The sequence below is a fragment of the Gracilinanus agilis genome, chromosome 1 (genome assembly GCF_016433145.1).
Source record: "Gracilinanus agilis isolate LMUSP501 chromosome 1, AgileGrace, whole genome shotgun sequence".
NCBI classification, from domain to species: Eukaryota; Metazoa; Chordata; class Mammalia; order Didelphimorphia; family Didelphidae; genus Gracilinanus; species Gracilinanus agilis.
In genome coordinates, this window is record NC_058130.1 from 755379986 (window position 1) to 755402454 (window position 22469).

General features: G+C 37.7%; 1 protein-coding gene across 1 annotated transcript in view; it reads left to right on the top strand.

The window, feature by feature from the left end:
• TCTN1 (tectonic family member 1) overlaps window positions 1–22414 on the top strand; it is a 34663-nt gene extending 12249 nt beyond the window's left edge. Inside the window, exons 3-15 of the mRNA XM_044685418.1 lie at window positions 1106–1236; window positions 2560–2699; window positions 5437–5524; window positions 6072–6181; window positions 7408–7428; window positions 11381–11518; window positions 12695–12820; window positions 13182–13264; window positions 14345–14485; window positions 16993–17155; window positions 19567–19692; window positions 20242–20386; window positions 22344–22414. Of these exons, the coding sequence (XP_044541353.1) occupies window positions 1106–1236; window positions 2560–2699; window positions 5437–5524; window positions 6072–6181; window positions 7408–7428; window positions 11381–11518; window positions 12695–12820; window positions 13182–13264; window positions 14345–14485; window positions 16993–17155; window positions 19567–19692; window positions 20242–20385 (1411 nt within the window). The 3' untranslated portion in view covers window position 20386; window positions 22344–22414. The remainder of the gene's footprint in view (window positions 1–1105; window positions 1237–2559; window positions 2700–5436; window positions 5525–6071; window positions 6182–7407; window positions 7429–11380; window positions 11519–12694; window positions 12821–13181; window positions 13265–14344; window positions 14486–16992; window positions 17156–19566; window positions 19693–20241; window positions 20387–22343) is intronic.
• The last annotated feature ends 55 nt before the right edge of the window (window positions 22415–22469 follow it).

A 22469-nucleotide genomic window follows, 5' to 3' on the forward strand; every position in this document is an offset into this window, starting at 1 on the left:
TCACTTTTGTAAGTGAATAATCTTATAAAACTGAAACCCCAAAACATATCCAAATAAACAAGTGATAAATCATATGTTTTCGCCTGCATTTGTACTTATACATTCTTTCTCTGGAGGCAGATAGCATTCTTTTTCATAAGTCCTCAGAATTGTCCTGGATTACTGTATTGCTATTAGTAGCAAAGCATATCACATTTGATTGTTCCACAGTATTGCAGTTTCTGTGTATAATGATCTCCTGGTTCTGCTTATTTCACTCTGCATCAGTTCACATAGGTCCTTCCAGCTCTTTCTGAAATTATCCTGTTCATCATTCCTCATAGCACAATGCTATTCCATCACTATCATATACCACAATTTGTTCAGCCATTCCTCAATTGAGGAATATTCCTTTAGTTTCGAATTTTTTGCCACCACAAAAAGAGCAGTTATAAATATTTTTGTACAATTTTATCTCCTTGCCCATTTAAAACATTTTCTCCTTTCCCATTTAAAAAAAAATCTCTTTGGGATACAGACCCAGTAGAGGTATTATTGGATGAAAAAGGTATGCATTCTTTTATAGCCCTTTGGCCGTAATTCCAAATTGCCCTCTAGAATGCTTGGATCAGTTTACAACTCCACCAATAATGCATTAGTGTCCCAATTTTGCCATATCCCCTCCAATACTTATCATTTTCCTTTACTGTCATATTGGCCAATCTGATAGTGTGAGGTGGTACTTCAGAGTTGTTTAAATTTGCATTTCTCTAGTCAAGAGGGATTTAGAACATTTTTATATGATTATTGATAGCTTTCATTGCTTTATCTGAAAATTGCCTATTCAGATCCTTTGATCATCTGTCAATTGGGGAATGACTTGGGTTCTTTTAAATTTGATGTAGTTCTTTATATATATGAGAAATGAGACCTTTATCAGAGAAATTTGTTATAGAAATTTTTCCTCTAGTTTGTTGTTTCCTTTCTAAACTTGGTTGCATTGGTTTTGTTTTATACAAAAACTTTTAAATATAATATAATCAAAATTATTTATTTTACATTTTATAATGTTCTCTATCTCTTGTTTGGTCATAAATTCTTCCCTTATAACTTTTTGTGTTTTCAGAGAGAACAATAACTTCTGCATTCAGAAGGTAGCTGTATATTCTATTAATTTTACAGCATATCCACCTCAAAGAATATTTAAAGTAATTGAACAATCCAATCCATCTTTTTTCTGCATCAGCACTCTAAACTGTAAGTATTTAATGAAAAGTACACTTAGTTAAGACACGGGGGAAAAGTTTCCTTTAAACTTCTTTTGTGGCAAGAATAAAGACTGAGTTCAAGATTCCAGCGATCTAATCCTTCTTGTGGTATTAGCGTAGAAGGGAGTTTTTTCTCCTCTTTAGGGAGTCCTTTGCAAATCTCTTCAAGGAACTCAACATAATTGCATACATATCAATAGCTTTTCTTTTGAAGTAATTGTGTTTATATTTTCATAATTTGTAATATACTGAGCTATTTGAATTTTTTCTGAAATTTTTAAAAATTTGACTTCCTCTTTGTTGTAATGGTACAGCTTTGAATAGTAGCTGTAGTTCCTTTTTCGCTTTTATTTTTATTGAGTTGATTTGCATAAAAACAAGGTATTTATTTTTATCAGTTCATTTAGCTTTGAGCAAGGTCCATTTTCAGAGAACAGGTATTTTAAAATGCCACTAGGACTTGAGAGATTAGAGAGATCATGGATCTTCATTTATGGTATTGCTTATCTTTTAAAAATATTTTTCACCTTTACAGTTCATTGTTTTTATCAAAATGATATTAATATTCTGATTCAATGATATTAATATTCTGATTCAGTTTTTCTCATAAATATGAAAGAGTAAGAGCTTAAGTTACTGATTTATAACTTTTTACATGAAATAATTCTACTGAGGATAATTTTTCTGTTTGTGGACATATTCAAAGATATATGCAGACCATTTTTATTCTGGTTTGTAGAAAACAGAAGAACTGCCCTCCAATGCCTTTTTTTGGGGGGGGATGGAATGAGGGTGAGGGAGTAATCTTTTTCTATTTCCAGTATGAGAGGTAAAAATTAAATTTTTTTTACCCTCCTAGAGAGGGCTTCCTTCTCTAAGGTGGTTTGTTGACAACTATATATCCAGTCTATAGGATGGAGAACAAAGTTGACCTTGTACTTGGCTCCATTGTGTTATTGGCTTATAGAACACAGGAGCCATTATTTAGTTTTCTTTCCATATTGTGATGCCAAGTATACCCAACCCACTGACTTCCCAGAATCCAAGCAGGTGGAACAATAGAATGATGTGTCATAAGTTGCAAGGGGACTTGCAAATCATGTAATGTAGCCTCTTCATTTTACAGAAGAGGAAACTGGAGTCTGGTGGAGATGAAGTGGCAGGGGCATGGAAGAGAACTCGATGGCAACAGTTGGGTTTAACATGATAGTGCATTTCAAATGAATACATTTCTTATATTACTCTTAATTCTGTTTCAAGGTATATTCTTGAAAAGCTTTTATGTTGACATTGACATTTTCTTTCACAACAGATAAATTGGCATTTTCCTTTATTACTCCCAAATTCCCTAATGAAAATAATTTTGATAATTTCATGAGACACTCTGCTAATTTTGTCGGCAATAAAGGATCAGACATATTTCATCCAACCGTATTAGGAACCAAATACAAGGTAAGTAGAGAAGCTGACTTTAGCGCTGCCCCCTTTCTAAGAAAAGAGATCCCCGTACTGGAAAATTTACTTTCATCTATCTTATTTACTGGGCCTGTATGCTTCTTTAAGGCAGAGATCTTGTTTAATTTCATCTTCTTATCCCTAATGTTTAGCATAGTATCCTGCACTTAAAATGTTTTTTGAACTGAATTGATTCTTGCAAGATGAAAGGAAAGCTAGTTTTGTGATAATACAGAATTTACATTATAAACTTAAATTTTGTAACTAATATAGACATGCTAACCAAGGTATAAGAAACAAATACTTTATAGGATGGGCAGAAATGGGTCTTTCAAACCTCTATTAAGTATGTATTTCTTCTTTTTATAGTTATTTTCATTGTTCTTGGCCTCAGCAAAATGCAGGAAAATGCTTGTATTATGATATTATTAACCTTAGCTTAACTTTTCATGTCTGAAGGCCTCTTCTCAAATCTGATTTAATTTTATAATCTTTGAGGGCTGAAATGGCTCCTACCTTTGATTTGGCTAGCCACTCAAATGCCATGATCCAGACTAGTCTGCCACTATATTTAAGCCCTCAAAGTATAATTGTGTCTCCTTAACCAATCCCGACCCAACTCTACTATCATAACACTTCACTTCATCCAGTGGCCTTTACACTTTCCAAATTGGCCAAGGATTTTTTTGTCCCTAGATTGGTTCAATAGAAATATTCTCACTTGATAAAGGTACCAGGGCTAGAGTATTTGTTAGTTCTGTAAGTTTACTGAGTCTTTCGTAGTTGATTTTTCTACAACATTACTCATATTGTATAAATTGATCTCCTGGTTCTTGCTTTATTTTGCATCAATAATGGTTCTCTTCATCATTTCTTGGTAGTATTCTATCACTTTCATGTGCCATAACTTGTTCAGCCATTCCTCAGTTGATGGACATTCTCTCAGTTTCCAATTCTTTGCCACCACAAAAAGAACTCCTATCAATATTTTTGAACATATAGGTCCTTTTCCTCTTTCTTTGAGGAGTGGAATCATTGGGTCAAAGAGGATACACAGTTTAATAGCTTTTTGAGTATAGTTCAAAATTGCCTCCAGAATGGTTGGGGGAGCCAAGATGGTGGTGTAGTAGCAGCAAAAGCTGAAAATACTCTGACTATCCTCCCAAACCAATCTTTAAAAAGTTTTGCTTCAAAACACTGTCCCCTCCCCAGTTTCTTGCTTTCCTTCAAATTTTAGCTGCACTGGTTTTGTTTCTGCAAAACCTTTTTAGTTTTGCATAATCAAAATGATCCATTTCACCTTCTGTGAACCTCATATTTGGCCATGAACTCTTCTCCTATTCATAGATTTGACAGATAATTTTTTTATGTTCCATTGACTTGCTTATGATGTCACCATTTATATCTAAGTCATATATGCATTTTGAGATTATCTTAGTACACAGTGAGAAATGTTGATCTGTACCTAGTTTCTGCCAGACTTTTTTTTAGTGATCTCAACAGTTTAAAAAAATAGTGAATTATTGACACAAAAGCTAGTATCTTTTGAGTTGAACTGTGCTCATTTGTTTCTGTATAGTGTATACCTTATATATTCTATTCATCAACCTCTCTATTCTTTATACAGTATCAAGTTGTTTTGTTGATTCCAGCTTTGTAGTATGTTTTTTAAACCCTTACCTTCCATCTTAGAATCAATACCGTGTATTGGTTCCAAGGCAGAAAAGTAGTAAAGGCTAGGCAATGGGGTCAAGTGATTTGCCCAGAGTCACACAGCTAGGAAGTGTCTGAGGCCAGATTTGAATCTAGGACCTCCCATCTCTAGCCCTGGCTCTCAATCCACTGAGCCACCCAGCTGCTCCCCCATAGTATTTTTTGATATCTGGTACTGCTAGTCTCCCTTCCTTCCTATTTTTCCCCCATTGATTCCCTATATACTCGAGTTTTGTTTTTCTGGATGAATTTTGTTATTATTTTTCTAGCTCTAGAAAATCATTCTTTGGTAGTTTGATTGATATGGCATTGAATAAATAAATCAATTTAGGTAGTAACTTAATTTTTATTATATTGGCTTGGCCTACCCATGGACAATTAATATCCTTCCAATTATTTAGATGCCTTTAATCAGTTGAAGAGTGTTTTGTTCCTAGGTGTTTCTTGGCAGATTAACTCCTAAATGTTTTATACTGTCCATAGTTATTTTAAATGGAATTCCTCTTTCCACCTCTTCTTGCTGGATATTGTAATGATAGTCAACTGTGAAAGACTTAGTAACTGATCAATACAGTGATCCACCACAATTCCAAAGAAAGGACCCATGATGAAAAATACGATTTCACCTCCAGATAGAGAATAGATGGACTGAGAATGCAGATTGAAGCAGATTTTTCTCTCTTTATTCTTTTGACTTTTGGGGTACTGAAGGGAGGAGGAACATATTTAATGTGGAAATATGTTTTGTATGGCTTCATATGTATAAGTATCATATGTCTTGCATTCTCATTGGGTGAGGGAAGGGCTGGAGAGAGGTAGAGAATTTGAAATTGAAAATAAAAATAAAACAAAAACATTGTTTCAAATTTTGGCAAAGAACTTCTTTGGGTTTTGATTTGGGAAAGTAAATTTCATTATTTTAGTTGCATTTTTTTTTATTTCTTTAGAAATAGATTGTTGTTTATTGTTGTACTGATTGTTGTTAATAACCATAAACCTTCCTGGTTATTTGTTTTTATAGTATGGTGTTCCACTGCAGACTTCAGATTCATTTCTGAAACTTCCAAGCCCTTCAGTCTCCATTGAATGTGTAGATAACAATCCTATAGGTAAGTCTTTATATGTTCTCATTCTTCTTTAACCACAGTTAAGGGATCCCTACTGCACTTGCCTGACAAGGCAACTCTTTCTGTTCTGGACATTTCTGGTTGCTATAAAATCCTTTCTAATGGTGACCTGAAGTTGGCTTCCTTGAAACTTCTACTTTTTGGTTTTGATTCTGCTCTGTGGGGTAACACAGCAACTGTACTGATAGTCTAAGATGGTAACATTTCCCAGCTAAATCTTAAACTGGCTCTAACCCTCTCAACCTTGGAGCTCACCTGTCCAACTCACACTGCTGTGGACAAATGGGATCCTCAAGGGTGACTGTCCTCCTGAAGGCAGCTTACCAGACTGCCCAGTAGATTCAGTTCTTTAGTAAAAGCATGCAGCTAAGGGGAAAAAAGTATCACATGCAAGCCATGTTTCATGTTTCACAACTTGCTTTTCTCTTTTCTTTTCATACTTGTAACCTGGCATTTCTTCCAGCACCTGCTTTTAGAAATTTCTTTCTATTTTGCTTAAACTTCTTGGTGATTCTGCTTTGATTTCTAGGCTTTCTGATGGACCAGACTGTTGAATGTAGCAGAATAATAACTCTGGAACAGTGCAGTAAAATAAAAGCTCTTCATATGGATCATTATACCCAGCCCAAAATTTTGGCAGTAAGTTCAGTTTGAAAATGCTCCCGCTAACTTACTTTGTATTCTTTTTAACCATTTAAAGTAGTTTTGTTCATTCTAACATAATGTCTCATTTGCCCTGATTCCCAAACTAGTTCAGTGAATGAAATGAGTGCACAGCATCTCTTAAGCACTTCCTATGTGCCAAGCTCTGTCATTAAGAATCAGGATACCAAAAGATTTGCAGGATGTCAATTCCCTCTCTTAGCCTGTTTCCTCTTCTGTAAAGTAGGCATACTAATAGTACTTGCCTTCTAGGGTTGTTGTAAGAGGAAACTGGGATACTTGTTGTCTAACTCTTTGCAAGTCTTGAAGTGCCATATCAATGCTAGCTGCTAATTATTATCATTAATTATTAATTTAATGGGGGAGACTATCCATAGAGGGCAGTGATGGTGAGTCGCAGTCTAGGAATTCCTAAAAATGGTGAGAGGAACAATAAAGCAGTTTATTTTTACCAATTATATTCCACCAATCTGATTACAGTTCTCAGAGAAAGAGGCAAAGTTAAGGAATTTATTATTTTATTTATTGCTATTTAACTTTTGCAATAGCTTATTAAGTATTGCTTTTAAGGCAGAAGAGTAGTAAGGTCTGGGCAGCTGGGATTAAGTGACTTGCCCAGGGTCATACAGCTAGGAAGTATCTGAAACATTTGATCTAGGATCTTTTGCTCTAGACTTGGTGCTCCATCTGCTGAGGCACTTTGCTGCCCCTGCAATAGCCTTTTAATTAGTTTCTCTATTTCCATTCTCTGAACACTCTGTAGAACTACATAAAGCTAATCTTTCTGTCATTTTTCGTGGTCAAAAAGAGTGATTCCTCCAAACTCTGTAGCCTAGCATTTCAGCATGTCCACAGTTGGGATTTAAAGGATTTAAAAAAAAGAAAAAGAAAAAAGAAATACTTATTAATTAATGAATTGAGAAAAAGCTCAAGTGTTTCTCTAGGCTAGCACTGTCAGGAGAGTTGGCTGATGTCATGATCTGTTTAGGAGTAAATTTGGAAGCAAAATGACAAACTCTGTCCCTAATATGAATTTGATAAGAATGTTGACAGCATATTTGGATCACAGGAAGTTGTTATTTTTCAGTTTCAAAGTCTTCAAGAAAAAAAACACCTTAGCTGTAAGAAAAGGTATCAGAAAAGAAAGATAATGATTTTCTATAATATGCTGATATAACTGTTTCTATTTCCTTTTTGTCTAGGTACCTAATTCACATAAAGAGGTAAGGTTCATATTTGTTTTTGTTTTTAAAATTTTTTCCCAATACATGTAAAAACAATTTTAACATCAGTTTTAAAAAATTCTGAGTTCCAAATTCTCTTCCTCCATTACCTTCCTTTCCATTCTTTGAGAGAACAACCATTTTGATCGGGGTTATAAAAGTATAGTCATGCAAAATATATTTCCATATTAGTAATATTGTGAAAGAAAACACAGACTAAAAAAAACAACCCAAACAAGAAAAATAAAGGAACTTTTTAAAAGTGTGCATTGAACTTCCTTCAGAATCCATCAGTTCTTTCTCTGGAGGTGGATAAGCATTTTTCATCATAAGTCCTCTGGAATTGTCTTAGATCATTATATTGCTGAGAATAGCTAAGTCATTTACAATTGATCTTTGCACAGTGTTGCTGCTACTGGGTACAGTGTTCTCTTGGTTCTGTTCTTTTCACTTAGCATCAATTTATGTAAGTGTTTCCAAGTTTTTTATGAGAGTAACCTGCTTGTCATTTCTTATAGCACAATAATATTCCATCAAAATCATATGCTGTAACTTGCTTATCCATTCCTCAATTTCTAGTTCTTTGCCACCACAAAAAAAAAGATGTTATAAATATTTTTATATATAGGTCCTTTTGCTAGTAGTGATATTGCTGGGTCAAAAGGTATGCATATTTTTATAGCTTTTTGAACATAGTTTCTAATTTGCTTCCAAAATGGTCAAATCATTTCACAACTCCACTTTCTCTTTCTTTTTACCCCGTCAGCCCTCAGAAGGGTTTTGCTTTTGACCACCACCTCCCTTAATCTACCTTCCCTTCTATTAGCACCTATCCTACTCTTATCCCCTTCCCCTCCTACTTTTCTGTAGGGTAAGATTGATTTCACATTCTCTTTTTTTTCATTCTTTCTTTTTTTTAATTTTTTAAATTAAAAAAATTTTTTTTGTCTCATTGTTTCTTAATGCCTCCTGGAGTCATTAGCTTCTTCTTGCCAAATTCTTATTTTTTAGAAATTATTTTCTTCAGTGAGTTTTTGTACCTCCTTTTCCATTTGGCTAATTCTACTTTTTAAGTTCTTTTTTCAGTGAATTTTTATCCATATTTTTCCATGTGGCCAATTTTGCTTTTTAAGAAGTTCTCTTTAGTAGATTTTTGTGCCACTTTTACTCTTTGGCCTATTTTGTTTTTTTAAGGTGTTATTTTCATTGGTATTTTTTTGTACTTCCTCTGCATATCTGTTAACCCTTTTTTCATGATTGTGGCATTTCTATTTCTTTTCCCAATTTTTCTTCTATCTCTTATTTGATTTTAAAAATCATTTTTGAGCTCTTCCAGGAACTCTTTTTTGGGTCTAAGACCATTCATATTTTTTCTTCGAGGTTTTGAATGTAGTGGTTTTTACTTTGTTGTCTTCTTCTGAGCTTGTATTTTGGTCTTCCCTATCACCATGGTAACTTTCTGTGGTCAGCTTCTTCTTTTTTTGTTGTTTGCTCATTTTTTTCTCTGGCTTCTTTCTTATTTTTAACTTTAAAAACTGTTAAAGTTCTTTGGGTGAAAGTTGAGTCCTGTTCCTCAAATGGAGGGGGATTTTGTTTCAAAATTCAGGACCTTTGTGTAGTTGCTTTCAGAGCTAGGTCTGGAGATCTGTAAGCTTTCAGTTCTTTCCAGTTGGTATGCTCTAAGGAGAGGTATGCTTAATACTCTCCTGGCTTGTGCTCTGGTCTAATAGTGACTACAAGCACTCTTTACCCTTCCAGATCGTGACCAAGGTCTCCACTTCCCTGTGGCCAAATGATCCAGTGAGCTTGTGCTCCTAGCATAACATAACATCCATAACAACCAGTCCTCTGGCTGTTCTACTATAATATCGTTTTCACATTTCTGTCTAGGATAATGGAATGGCTTAATCAAGTTCATTTCCTCCATTCTAGGTACATTGCTTTTTTCCCAAAGATATTTGAATTTAAGATGCTTTATTTTTAGCATTTCTGTCAGTCTCATCTACCCCCGTTCTAAAAAGATTCCTAAAAAGGGATATCTAGTGTAAGGTTGAAGCTTTTATTCACTATCACTAATTAAGAAGATTCTTATATTCAGTGATGTAGTGATAATTTATGAAATTATGAAATAGAGGCAGGCATACCCAGTTCTTTGGGTACTTACTGGGAAAGACCACAGATTTGTGGCAGGAAATGGGGTGGCACTTACACCTTAATTTAATATAGATATGGGAGTAAAAAGCCCAGAAAGGCAGAGACAAGTGGCAAAAAGTGGTACAGAGACAAATGGTGGCATGGAGACAGAGAATAGGCTGGTGAAGAAAGGTAGCATGGGAAAAGGATGTGGAAGGAGACAGGCAGAAAATATTACTTATGTAACTATGGAGAATTCTGCAGCATGGAGGTATCATTTTTATAGTTTTTTTGGTGGGGGGAATAGACCAACGCCTATCTTTGCCACCTTGGGGTTAGTTCATTTACATATATCCAATCAGCTCAAAGTTGTTGGCAAAACTTCAAAGTTATTATCCCAGAGTTATCAGCATATTTTTGATGCTCTGCTAGTCTGGAGCTGTGAAGATCTGGATTTTATCTGGAATTTACATAACATAGAACCAGAACCTTGAGAAGCACCATCTAGAGGGTTCCTCTTAATTTTAGATTGAAATTTTACTTCAAAAGATTTCAATTTTAGCTAATATATAATACAGTTTGTAAATTATGCTCTTTAATGTTTGGGATGGTTTGTATATGACTTCTAGGTTCCTCTTTCCAATCTTACTTTTTGCTAGTGCTACTTAATAATGGCTACTAAGAAGATTAAAACTGATCTGTATCATTTTCTTACTGATCCTATTTACAAGTAATTGATTTTGTCCTGTACTATGTTTGCTCTATAACTGGAAAAGTCTTGGTTCTTTATTTCTGAACTTCGTTCTGAATTCATTTGGTCTGTTTAGAATTCAGTAGGTCAAGTTTAGAAATCCAGATCTCCTGCTAATCATTAATCTTCTTGCCTCATGGAATTATTGCTGGCCTTAGAGAGCATTGAGAAAGAAAGGAAGTTGGGCCTGTTTGCTTTAGCCACAAAACTATCCTTCAAGGATATCTGATTTGCTGTCCCGATGTGTGGGCTACTATCTTGCACCTGGACTCCAGCAATGAGCCCTTCTTAATCTTTTGGGAGAAGAAGGGTGGGAGGTGTCATTGCTAGCCTCAGTTACGAAACCTCCAAGCAGTCATGTTATTCCTTGGGCCTCAGCTCTATAACCCCTCATTTTGTACTCAGTTCCATAATGTCATCTGCCCTAGTTTTTTTTTTATTCTCTACTCCCCAGAATCCTATAAAAAGTCTGTCTGTTCAGGGTCTTTGGCATAAATGGAGGCAAGCTACTGACCCATTGATTGGCAAATAGCATGCCCCTTCTAATAAGTGGTATCTTGCTCAGAGATCTTCCTTAGTTCCCTCTTTTGTTAACATTCTCCTGCAACATTACCTACAAAACTTGCATACTGTACTGACTAGGAGGGAGGAGACCTAAATAAGATACAATTTGAAGAATCTAGCTTGTCTTTATGATGACGTGAACAGGGACTATGCATTTAATGATACAGGAGTCTCCATCTAGTCTCTAGATGACACTAGCTAACAGGCATTGCTTTGCTACACTCTTATGGGTGCTCTTAGACGTGTGAGAGGTACTTTTATGCAGAAAGAAAACTTAGTAAGTTTTACTTATTTTATACTTATGTTATAGAACCAGTCTTTAACATTGCACTATATATGATGTCACCTGGGGATAGAATATAGGCTTAAATCAAACCAACAATATTGCAAACAGAACAAACAAACAGAAATTGCAAAATTATGATTTGTAACTGTGGGAATTCTTAGGCGTAGATGTATATTTCTGTGAAGTGTGTTGAATAATCCATTTATAACACTTTGTAGATTAATATAATTGTCCAGTCCATATTTATGAGATCGCTAAATAAAACATTGAGTCAACTTGCCCTCAATGATGTTCCTGTGGAGCCCACTTTCACCCAGGTTGATGGTCGGGAAGTCTGCACTAATGTTGTTCTTAAGGTAGGTGCCTAATTTCATTTTTTTTTTTTTTTGGTGAAGCTTTATTTAAGGCAGAATCAAGCCACATATCTTGGGGCAGGCATCTGAAATTTCCTCCCAAAGTTGTTTTTTTTTTTAGTCAGTTTCTCATTTTTATTTGCCTTCCTCTTGGCATCTAGAAGTTGATTAGCTCATGAAGATAGATAACTTTAATTAATTAGATCATATCTTGAAGTACAAAGGAATAAAGAGTGACTGTGATAATTCCCACCCAAACCGTGCATATATCAGTTGTTAACAGAAAACAGGGGCATATCCTTTGTGTAACTTTGACAACATGTAATATATGTTGGCCGTTGGGTTTCACCTGGGTTTTGTTGCCTTTCTATGTTGACTTTACTTTGCTTTTGTTATTTTGTATATCATCCATTGGGTTCTACTTTCTTTACACTGAGTCATTTTGTAAAGTCTTCATATTTATAATTTAAAAAAACCTCTTAGCTTCTGCCATAGAATCAATACTAATTATCTTTTCCAAGGCAGAAGAACATTAAGGGTTAGACAACTTGGGTTAAGCAACCTGCCCTGGGTAACATACCAGGATCTCCCTTCTCCAGATTTGACTCTGTCTACTGAGCCACCTAGCTGCCTCCTTCATATTTATCATTGCATTACATTTCTATGCTATAAACTTATACAACCATTCCCCAAACATGTTGCATTTTGTTTCCAGCTTTTAAAATGCTCCATTTGAATGTGAATGATGAGATTAATTTTGTTCTGCAAGTGCCAGTGAGTGGACACAGTACCGGTTTGGTACTAGTATTTATCCTTGTTTATCATGTGAGTGACATCCCTGTATTAGCAGTGCATTTCATGAGCCAGTTGAGATGAGAGTATAGAAATAGATCTCCAAGAAGTGTAGGGACAGAGAAGGATTTGTTTGTTCTTTTTTCTTTTGGATTTTTCGATATGCTAAGTATAATTGCTAAATTGAAAGACTTGGGTAGTTCCCCAAGCGCACACTAGTTATCTGGGTGCCCTTGGGCAGGTTTTTGCCCCTCTTGGGCCTCACTTTCCCCATCTATGAAATGAGAGGATTAGGTCCATCCAGTTCCAGAGTTCTATGAATATAGTCTTTGATTCTAAATGTAAAGTCATGAAAGGGGCCCTATGTTGTGTGTGGTTCATTTACAGGCAAAGTACAGTATCATCTACACAGTGGCTGGTGAAATCACAGGGGCCAATCTCCATCTCCATCTTGGAGTGGTCAGTAGCACAATGCTTCCAATCCAACAGCAATTTCAAGTTAGTTTTATTCAGGTAATTTTTGTCATTTTTACAATGATGTGTGCTAAGTGATTAAAATCATCATATTTTAAGAATTAAGGTAATAAGTGCCCATGATGACATGTTTTGCGCTAAGCACTGGAGTCTTTTGTGGTAGAACTTTATGGTAGAATTGTGCTCATTTCTTTTTCTTTTTTTCTCTTAGAAGCAAACATACTATGAGCTTGTAATTTTACAGCAAGATGTGTGCTTGCATTCACAAGCTATATTTAAAGTTGTATGTGGGGGAGGAAATCTTATTGGTTGATATTCTAGACTTTATTAGAGTTTTTGATTTTCTTTGCCTTTTTATGAGTAAAAATAAGAGTTTTCTTGGTCATATTTTGTCTTACAGGAAAATGCTAAGCCATCCTTACATCTCAGTGGAAATCCGGGTTATATTACAGGGCTACCATTATTGGCTGGATTTTATAAGGAATATCCTTTTTGGTGGTTTACTAGGAGTCAATTTCCTAATATTTGGAGATTTTGTTGCATCTTTTTCAGTCCTTTAGTCTATTTAGGGAAATGGGGTCATTTGATCTCAACTAGGACTTAACTGGACCAATTCTGCCTTAGTTACTGATCTGGCAATATATGAAGGGAATCTTTTGGAGGTAGGAGTGAAATAATATGTATATGGAAAATGATTTAGTAAACAGATAATTATAACTTGAGGTAAAAATGTTTGTAGACACCAGAGATCATGATGGCCAATAATTATTAGTTGGCTGTGGAACTTGTAGTAACTGGAAGGAGCATGGGACAAGGGTCACCTGAACAGGACTCTTTGTTGACATGCTAGATACACAGCTTGTTCTCTTCTGCTGATACCCGTTGGCTTTCATGAGTTTTTGTAGGTGCTATTTATTTCATTAAATCTTGGTTTAGGGATGATGGAGATCTGCATTTAACACTGAATGAACTATCTGATCTTTTCCCTATGCCTTGAAGAAAGTATTAAAACATTTGTGTCCATCTGGGGAACCTAAAGCACAGAAGAGCGTCTTTGTCTTGCCTGAAAGGCAAGAGACAATGCATAGAATGGAGGGAACACTTCCATTATTTCCACCTAGGACTAGAATGACAGCATGGTGGTATAGAAATCACATCAGATTTGAAGTCAGAAGTCCCAAGTTCAAATCTCAGCTCTGCTGCTTATTAATTTTATTTTCTTTATTGCCTTTTGGTTTTGTATTACCTATCTTTCTCAATATATTTCTCTCCTTCCTACTGCTTTCTTATCCTAGTTCCAAATTGCTTTCCAGAATGGTTGGACCAATTCACAGCTTGGCCACTAGTGCCTTAGTGTGTTTGAAGGGCAAATATCTTTAGCTTTTATAAGCCTCAGTTTCTACTTCTGTTAAATATGGATAATAATTCTTGCACTGTTTAACAAATAAGATTTTGTGACCAACTTTTGAAAGAGCTTTCTAAACTGCATAACACTCTAAAACCATGAATTCTTGTTACAAGATATCCTTATCATTGAGTATATTTTCTCTTAACTCTCTGAACTTCAGGTGTTATTCAAAGTAGTAACAGATATAGACAATTTACCATCCTTCAGAACACAGCTGGGCAGGACTGCTTAGCAGCAGAAGGAATTCGAACCCCAATATTATTTGGTTACAATATGATCTCTGGCTGCTCACTAATGTAAGGGAGCAATCTTCCATTTAACAATTAAGTTTCTGATGATTAAATAATAAAATATTACTACCCTTTTCTGGGCACCGTCCTAAAAAAACCCCCAAGCCAAAAAAACAAATTGTTGTTATCAAATTGTTGATATCAAATCCATAATGTAGATCCTGGTTTCATCATCACTCCCTCTGCCTAGTGGACCCTAAAGATCTTATCCATCAAGAAATCTGAGCCTGCTTCAGGACAGGATCACACCACTCTATGAGTGAAGATCCCATCATCCATTTCTCTGTGTCTGGCCCCCAACCATGCATCTTACTAACACTTAGTACCCTTACCCCCCTTCCCATCTCCTGGTCTTTCTCTGGGAAACAGAAAAAGAATCAGTACCTCCCTGGCTAGTGGAAATAATGTGATAGTCACTCACATTGATTAAACACTGCATGCCAAGTGTTGTGTTAGTCACTGGGGATAAAGACAAAGATGATAAAGCTCAAGCAGCTTACGTTCTACTGGAGACAAGAGGCACATGTGTACGTGTATACAGAGTAGACACAAAGTACAATATACAAAATATAAGTACACACAAGTGAAATACAACATAATTTGTATCATATCAGTTGGAGGGAAGAAAAGGTTTCATACAGAAAGAGGTGCTTTGGTAGAGCTTTAAAGGAAATAGGAAGAAGTGGCGATGAGAAAAGTGTGCCTTCCAGGCTTGGGGGATAAAGGTGTTGCCACCAGGATATGGGCTGCCCCATGTGATAAATGGCAAATTGGCCAGTTTGGCTAGAATGTAGTACATGTGATGAGGAATGAGAAATATTAAAATTTGAATGGTAGGCTCTGATTCAGGTCGTGAAGGGCTTTAAATGCCCAGCAGCAGAGGAGTTTGTAGCAGAGGGGCACTGAGTTTGCTGATTAGATCTGTGCTTTGTGAAAACCATTTTGGTAACAGTACGGAGAATAGACCGGATTGGGAAGAATCTTGAGGCAGAGACAGCAATGAGTAGAGAACTGTAATAGCCCAGGTGAGAAGGGGTAGTGTGAGTGAGGATGGAGTTCCACGAGTAGAGGATGTGGGGATCGTTACAAGAAATGTCGTTCAGGTAGAAATGATGGCATTTGGGATATCTGATATGTAGAAGGAGAGAGAAAGAAGATTATTCTAAGGTTGTGAAGCTGGTGACTGGAAGAGTGGTGGGTTCAACAGAAGTCAGAAACTGGGAACATTCAGAAGAGGGGTGGGACTGGGGAGAAAGGTTGAATTTGAGATGCCTTTAGGAAAGCCAGTTCCAAATGTACAATAGGCAGTTGGTGATATAGGACTGGATTTCTGGGGAGAGAAGAGATGGATCTAAAAGCTTTCTGCAAAGATGGTCATTAAAATCAGGGGAGCAAATGAAAGTTCTCTAAGAAAGAAGAAAGAGGGAAAAAGGAAGGAGGGCCTTGTGTCAGGGTACACACACACACACACAGGCATAGCATGGATGTTGATCCAGCAAAGGGGATTGAGAAAGAATGGTTGACAGGAAAACCCAGAGAGAACAGCATCTTGAAAACCAGAGAAGAGGAGAGGATCCAGGAGCAAAGGTGATGAGTAGTGCTTAATGCTACATAGAGATCTGGAAGGACAAGAACTGAGAAAATGCCATAAACTATGGTCATGAAAAGGCCCTTAGTAACTGGAGAGAGCAATACCAGTTAAGCTGTGAGGTTGGAAGACTGGTTGCAGAGGATCAAAGAGTGATTGAGAGGAATCGGGAAGATTAAATAGGTTTTTTTTGGAGTTTGGTTGTGACCTGGAGGAGAGATTCAGGATGTCTTTCCCATTAGAATGTTAGTTTCTTGAGGGTAAAGTAGGGAGATTGTTTTAGGGCTTTCCTCTTTATTCTCAGTGCGCTTAGTGTTTATTTAATGTTTGTTGATGGATACTCTAAAATCCCCGTGATTCTCCAGACTAACTCTCCCTTTCCCTGGACACCATGTCCTATATGCATTTTGTCTCTTCCTGTTAGAATGTAATTTCCTTGAGAGCAGGTTCACTTTTGTATTATTATTTTCAGAGCCTGGCACATAGCTAGTATTTAATAAATTATTTTTCATCTGTTCATTGGAGTGAAGTATCTTAGATGAATTGATAAAATTTTAGGGAAGAATACAGCAACTGTTTGTAATTCACTAAATAAGAATGGAAAAATTTGTATATCCCACATTTGAGGAAATTGAAATGAATTCACAGAAGATCTTTTCCCTGCCCCCAATTTTTTCTGTTTTTTTTTCCTGAATTTTAAATGATCCAGCACCCCAAAGACAACAAACCGGCCTTGGCTGCTTCAGACATCTTTCTGTAATCAAATGCTCAGAGCTTAAATTCTATACTGAGAAGCAAAGTTAGCAGCTTCTATCCACTGGTTCTCCTTTTCAGAAGGAGAGAGAGGCAGAAGAGCAAGAGACTGTCAACATGCCTTTTTTAAGTAATTGTCATCTGGTTAACATTTTGTTTTTCTTTCTGAAAGCTTGCCGATAAATACCAAATGCCAACAACTCGTGGAAAAGATGACAAATTTACTGAAGGGACAAAACTTCCCAGAATTTGTATTCTCTTTTGGAAATTCTCTGGCCCAGAATAGTAGAGAATGGGTTCCTGTCCAGTTCACCACTGAGATTCTAGAAAAAAAGGTAAAGATAGTTGGTAGATCTTGGAGGTGCTTTTGATTTGTTTTTTTTTTGTTTGCCTTAAGATGTCAGGCAGGTGCTGATTTCCTGCCTTTCCTGGAGAGAAAAGATTTTGGATGAAGCCCCAAAGAAACAGAAACACTGATATATTTGAACAATTGTCCCACTATTACTCTCCCTCGATGGGAATCCATGAGAGAATGGAAAGAATTTTGGGAGAGACAGCTAGTGTGGTATATTGAAAGGTATATCTAGGTGGGAATTGGGAAACCTGGTTTGGTTTCTAGTCTTGGCCCTGTCTCCTAACTATGATCTTTTTAAAAAGCAACACAAAAAACACTTAAACCTTCTCTTAGAATTGATACCAAGTATCTGTTTCAAAACAGAAGAGTGGTAAGGGCTAGACAATTGGGGTTAAGTGACTTCCCAAGGGTCACACAGCTAGGAAGTATCTGAGGTCAGATTCCAAACCAGATTGTCCCATCTCTATCCCTGGTTCTCTATCCACTGAGCTATCTAGCTGTCCCTTCCTAACTACAATATTAAGCAAGTCCTTCTTTTCTGACAGTAGAAGAGGTTGGATTAAGGTTTGGAGACTTCTTTCTTCTAGCTCCGGCAGTCTCTGAGTTTTATAATATGCAGACTGTTTCAAAGGGACCCAGAGGTCTATATGGTCAGCATAACAACTATCACAGGGTCACGGGATTTAGAACTGGACTGGAACTTGATGAGCCTAGTTTCTTCCATTTTATGAATGAGGAAGGTGAGGTTGAGTAAGTTTAAGCATTACTTGCTTCAAGGCATGCTCAAAACAAGTGGTCTTTCTCATCCCTCACTTTTAGCAGTCTGAGACGGTGGAAACCCTCAATACTGGTTTGTTGACTGACTGAACCCCAGGAGTCTTCCAGTTCTAAAATCCAATGTTCTACCCACTATATGCCACGCTGTCAGCAAACAATTGTAGGAACATCTTTATAGATGCAGCCCACACTGAGCACTTCCTATCCAGAATTCCCAATGAGCTTAATGGGATTGAGACTTCCTAGAAACCCCCTGACTCCATGTGATTCTTCTCCTGCCCACCTTTTCCTTTTGTCTAAGCTGTAAGGAACGTGAGTGGGCTTCTGTCCCTGGAGACAAGTCTTCTATCTGCCAGCACCACTTCTCTTGGGAGATTGTCTTGGACAGTTAAGACTATTTATAGCACAACAGCATTTGCCAGCTCAGATTGGAGTGCTCAGCATCCCTTTTGGAGATGATTTGCTCCTGCCACCCTTCCAAGAAACACTTAATCCTGACTTGTCTTTGCTGTTTAGGTCAGTTGGGCAAATAAAAAAAAAATGGAGGAAGTACACATAGTTCTTTCCTTCTCTAAAAGAGAACTGTAGGCTGAGTAGAGAAGCTGAGAGGCCTGGGCCACAGTTTCCATGTCTGGTTTTCTCTTTGCTAATTTCTGATGATCTCACAAACTCAGAACTTTGCTGCTTTTCTTTTAAGAAGCACAGAGCAGAGAACCCTGAATCGAGACAAGTGGAGGTGATGACTTTTCCTCTCCTAGCCACAGTAGGCCTTCTTGTTAGCTTATTGGTGTGCTAAGCTCCTTAGGCAGCAAGTTCAACCCAAAGAGAGCTCCAGACCCTAGGGATCTTCAGGCTCCTGCTGCTGGGCAGAGCTCTGGGATTCCTGAGGCCTTGGAGAGGCATTGAAGGCAGGGGCTGAAATATAGCCCCTTTCCCTGCTCTTTTCTCTATCCCTTTTCACCCATCTCTAATAGGAGACCCCGAAGATGGTGGTGGCAGTTTCTTCTTGAATTCCCATGTAAAACTGTTACCACCTTTGCAAGGGAAAGAGGCGCCTACTATACTCATACACATCCCCTGGGTAAATGGAGATAAGTGATCCAGAAGCACGTTGGAAAATGTCAGGGGTGATACTAGTGTCACGTGTCATCATTCTGTGCAGCAGTCTGCCTTTCTGCCTATTCTACTGATCTTGCCTTCTTTGTCAGCTCTTTCCGAGATTATTTTCCCTAGTAACAAGTCAGAGTCAGAAGCCAGAGAGGATTTTCTCCATTTTTAAATTAGAGCAGCTAAACTGTAGAACAACTAAATGAGTTCCCCTAAGTTGCAAAAGAGGTCAATTGATGATTATTTATCTAAAAGGCATCTACAAATGAGTATCCTTACTGTTAAGATATTTTGGGTACCTGGAGTTCTTTAAAGTAGAAATGCCACCTTCTAGACTGTTATATCCCATCGTCTAGAAATTGCTTGCTCTGTTGCTCAGAACAGTATCTAGAAGATACAATTGATGTTAAAAAACAAAAACAAAAAGTGAAACGGCAGTTTGGATTTTGTTGGGTGTGGGGAAATGGTTCCAAGGAATAATGGAAGATTGGCCTTTTACTCTTCCAGGATCTTTGTGTGATTCCAGTGGCCTTGGATATAAAAGTGAGTTGGACAAAGTTTGGTTCCTTAGTAAACCCACAGGCCAAGATAGTCAGTGTTTCAGCCAAAATGACTTCATCTTCCATTCCCCAGGTATGACTAATCTTTGTTTATAGAGGGTTATGGGACACATTTCCAGAACTCGGACATCACAGGGGATATTTGCCCAGATAGAAAAATGATTCCTATGTGTTTATTCCTGCTTGAGCATTCAAGAACAGTTACTATTATTTAAAAACCTTCTTTCTTGGCGGGCAGGGGAGCAATCTTCATTAGTAATGGGTATTTTTTTCACAACGACAACATATATGACTCCAGACTCTTAAAAAGAGGTTTTAGTTTTTGTTTTTTGAAAATTCAGGTAGAAATTCAAATACATCTTATGTCTGAGTCATTGAAACTCTGAGAAAGACATTTTTACCTTTCAACTTGTGTACTCAGAATGCTTTTTTGGTTTATTAACCTATCAGAGGTGTTATTTTAATAGTTCTACTAAGGTAATAAAAATTATATTTCTTATCCCGATTTACATTGCGAGCCAATGAATGAGTCAGGAACAAAATGAAAGTGTCCCAGCTCTGTTACCCTGATAACTAACCAACAGGATATCTGTGACTTGTAACTCTTACTTTTTTATTACAGTCTTACTCAAGAAATAAAGTTGTGACTCATGTAACTACTGTGGTTAGATTTGTTGACGTGTCCGCACCTGCAAAAGCAGGTTACAGAGCTCAGCCAACCATTGATGCCCGCCTGCCCTCCAATTTCTTCTTTCCATTTGTTTGATGTAAGTAGATACTAAAATAAGAAAATCCTGATGCTCGTGTCAAGTACTTTAGCCCTGAGAACTGAGTGAACGTTGGGCCAATGACTCCCCCCATGGCCCTGAGACCTGTACCATTCCTAGATGTCTTTCTGCCTTTGGCCTCTTCCAGAATATTTTTACTTGCCGCTCCCTGAGCTTTCCCTGATTTTGGCAAGTGTGGAGGTCCAAAAAGCTCGCAAGATTTATTTTCTCTTTTTTCCTCCTCCCCTTCTTTGCCCTCCCCACCAAGAGACCTCCTTTAGGCAGTTTGGTATATGACAGAGAGGAGGCCTTTGAAGCGGGAAGGCCTGCACTCAGGTCCTGGGCTCAGACACATCCCAGCTCTCTGGCTGTGGCCAGTGACATCATCCCTCAGTATCCCAAGACCAACGGTAGGTGGCAGAGTGACGACTGACTAGCATGAATCACAGGTTTGCTTAAAACTCCCCAAATAGTCCCAGAACAACACAGTGAAGCACACAGGGAGGGAGATTTGGCTCGGCCTTGGCCAGGAACCCTCTTGTAGGAATGTTTACGAGTCAGAGCGAGAATGTCTAGTTGAGGCTGGTCAGGCCACAACAAGCTGGGGTGGTCCGAGGCCGGGGCAGAGAAGACTGGGAGAGGTCGGAGAGAGAGGCACAGATATGACCACTGCCTTCAAATGTCTGAGGGATTGGTCTGCGGGGGGGGGGGGTGGGGGGGTGGGTGGAATTCAGGTTGGTCTGGCTCCTGAGGGTCCAATAAGGATGGATGGGCGGACGATACAGAGGCTCAATATCAAGTTACCTTCCCAAACTATCAAGTGCTCACAAATGTGATGTCTTGGAAAGTAGTCGGCTTCCCCCTTACTGGAGGCATTTAAACAAAGCTTCAATGGCCAGCTGTCCGAGATGCTGGAGGGAGATTCATGCTTCCCAGGTAGGTGCTGGGCCACATGACCCCCGAGTTTCTGCCTCCCTCATTTGGCTTCAGAGCGAGATGAGAGGCGGGTCACGGGCCTGCCCATCCCTCCAGCATTTACCTTCATATTCAAACAAAGCAGTGTGGTAGAAGAAACAGATTTAGGACAAACCTTTTGGTAGGTTTGTCATAAACAGAGGTAAGCCAGCAGTGCACTGGACAGCATGCTGGCCGAGGAAGGCCTGAGTTAAACTGTGGCCTCAGACACTTACTAGCTGGGTGACCTCAGCTGAGTCATTTAGTCTTTGATCTCAGTTTCCTCAGCCATAAAAGAAAAATAACAATGTAAAATAAGAATAACAAGACTTCCCAGGGCTCAGATGAGCTAATATTTTTAAAGTGCTTAGCACAGGGCTTGCCATTTAAATGTGTATTCCTTTTCTTCCCTAGGAAATGCAACCACTTAGTTCATTTAATATTAAAATTATTTTAAAAGCAATAGCTATTCAATTCAGGCTCTCTTTCCTTTTCATTCCACATGCAAACGAGTGCAAAAATAGTAAAATATTATACAAAAATGTTAGAAGTAGAATACAAAGGCTAAAGAAAAGCAACTTCTTCAAATATCCCATTAATTGCAGTGTAGTCTTGGGTCTAATTGCTATGTGCCATCCCAAGGCAAGCTCAGGAACACTCCTGGGCTGCTATGGAATGGAGGTGGATTCATCACTATTGTAACAAGAGCATCTAGAGGGAGGGCTCGAGCAAAGGAGGCAGCTTCTCACACACACTAATTGTGTGCTAGTTTCAGAAAGTGTCAGATGGAGGCATAAATAAATACAATTAGATGCAGTGTGCACTTTGCAGCTGGTTGCCATAGAGGGTTTTTGGGCAATTTCCATGGAAAGGCCCAAATTACAGGGGTTCACTTGTAAGCAGCAGGACACACTTGATCTTTCTGATTAGCTCATGAATAAGATGACCTTCCTACAATGGCCTGGAGTCTAAGATAATTTTTTTTATTGCTTTTGTCTTTTAGAATGTCCACAGCTAAGGAATTTAATACTTCTGAAATATGTGGAAAACAATTTTGAAAGTGTACATTTGGCAAAATTAAATTGTATACAAACTCATCCAGCGAGAGCATCCATTTTCAAGCAAGGTT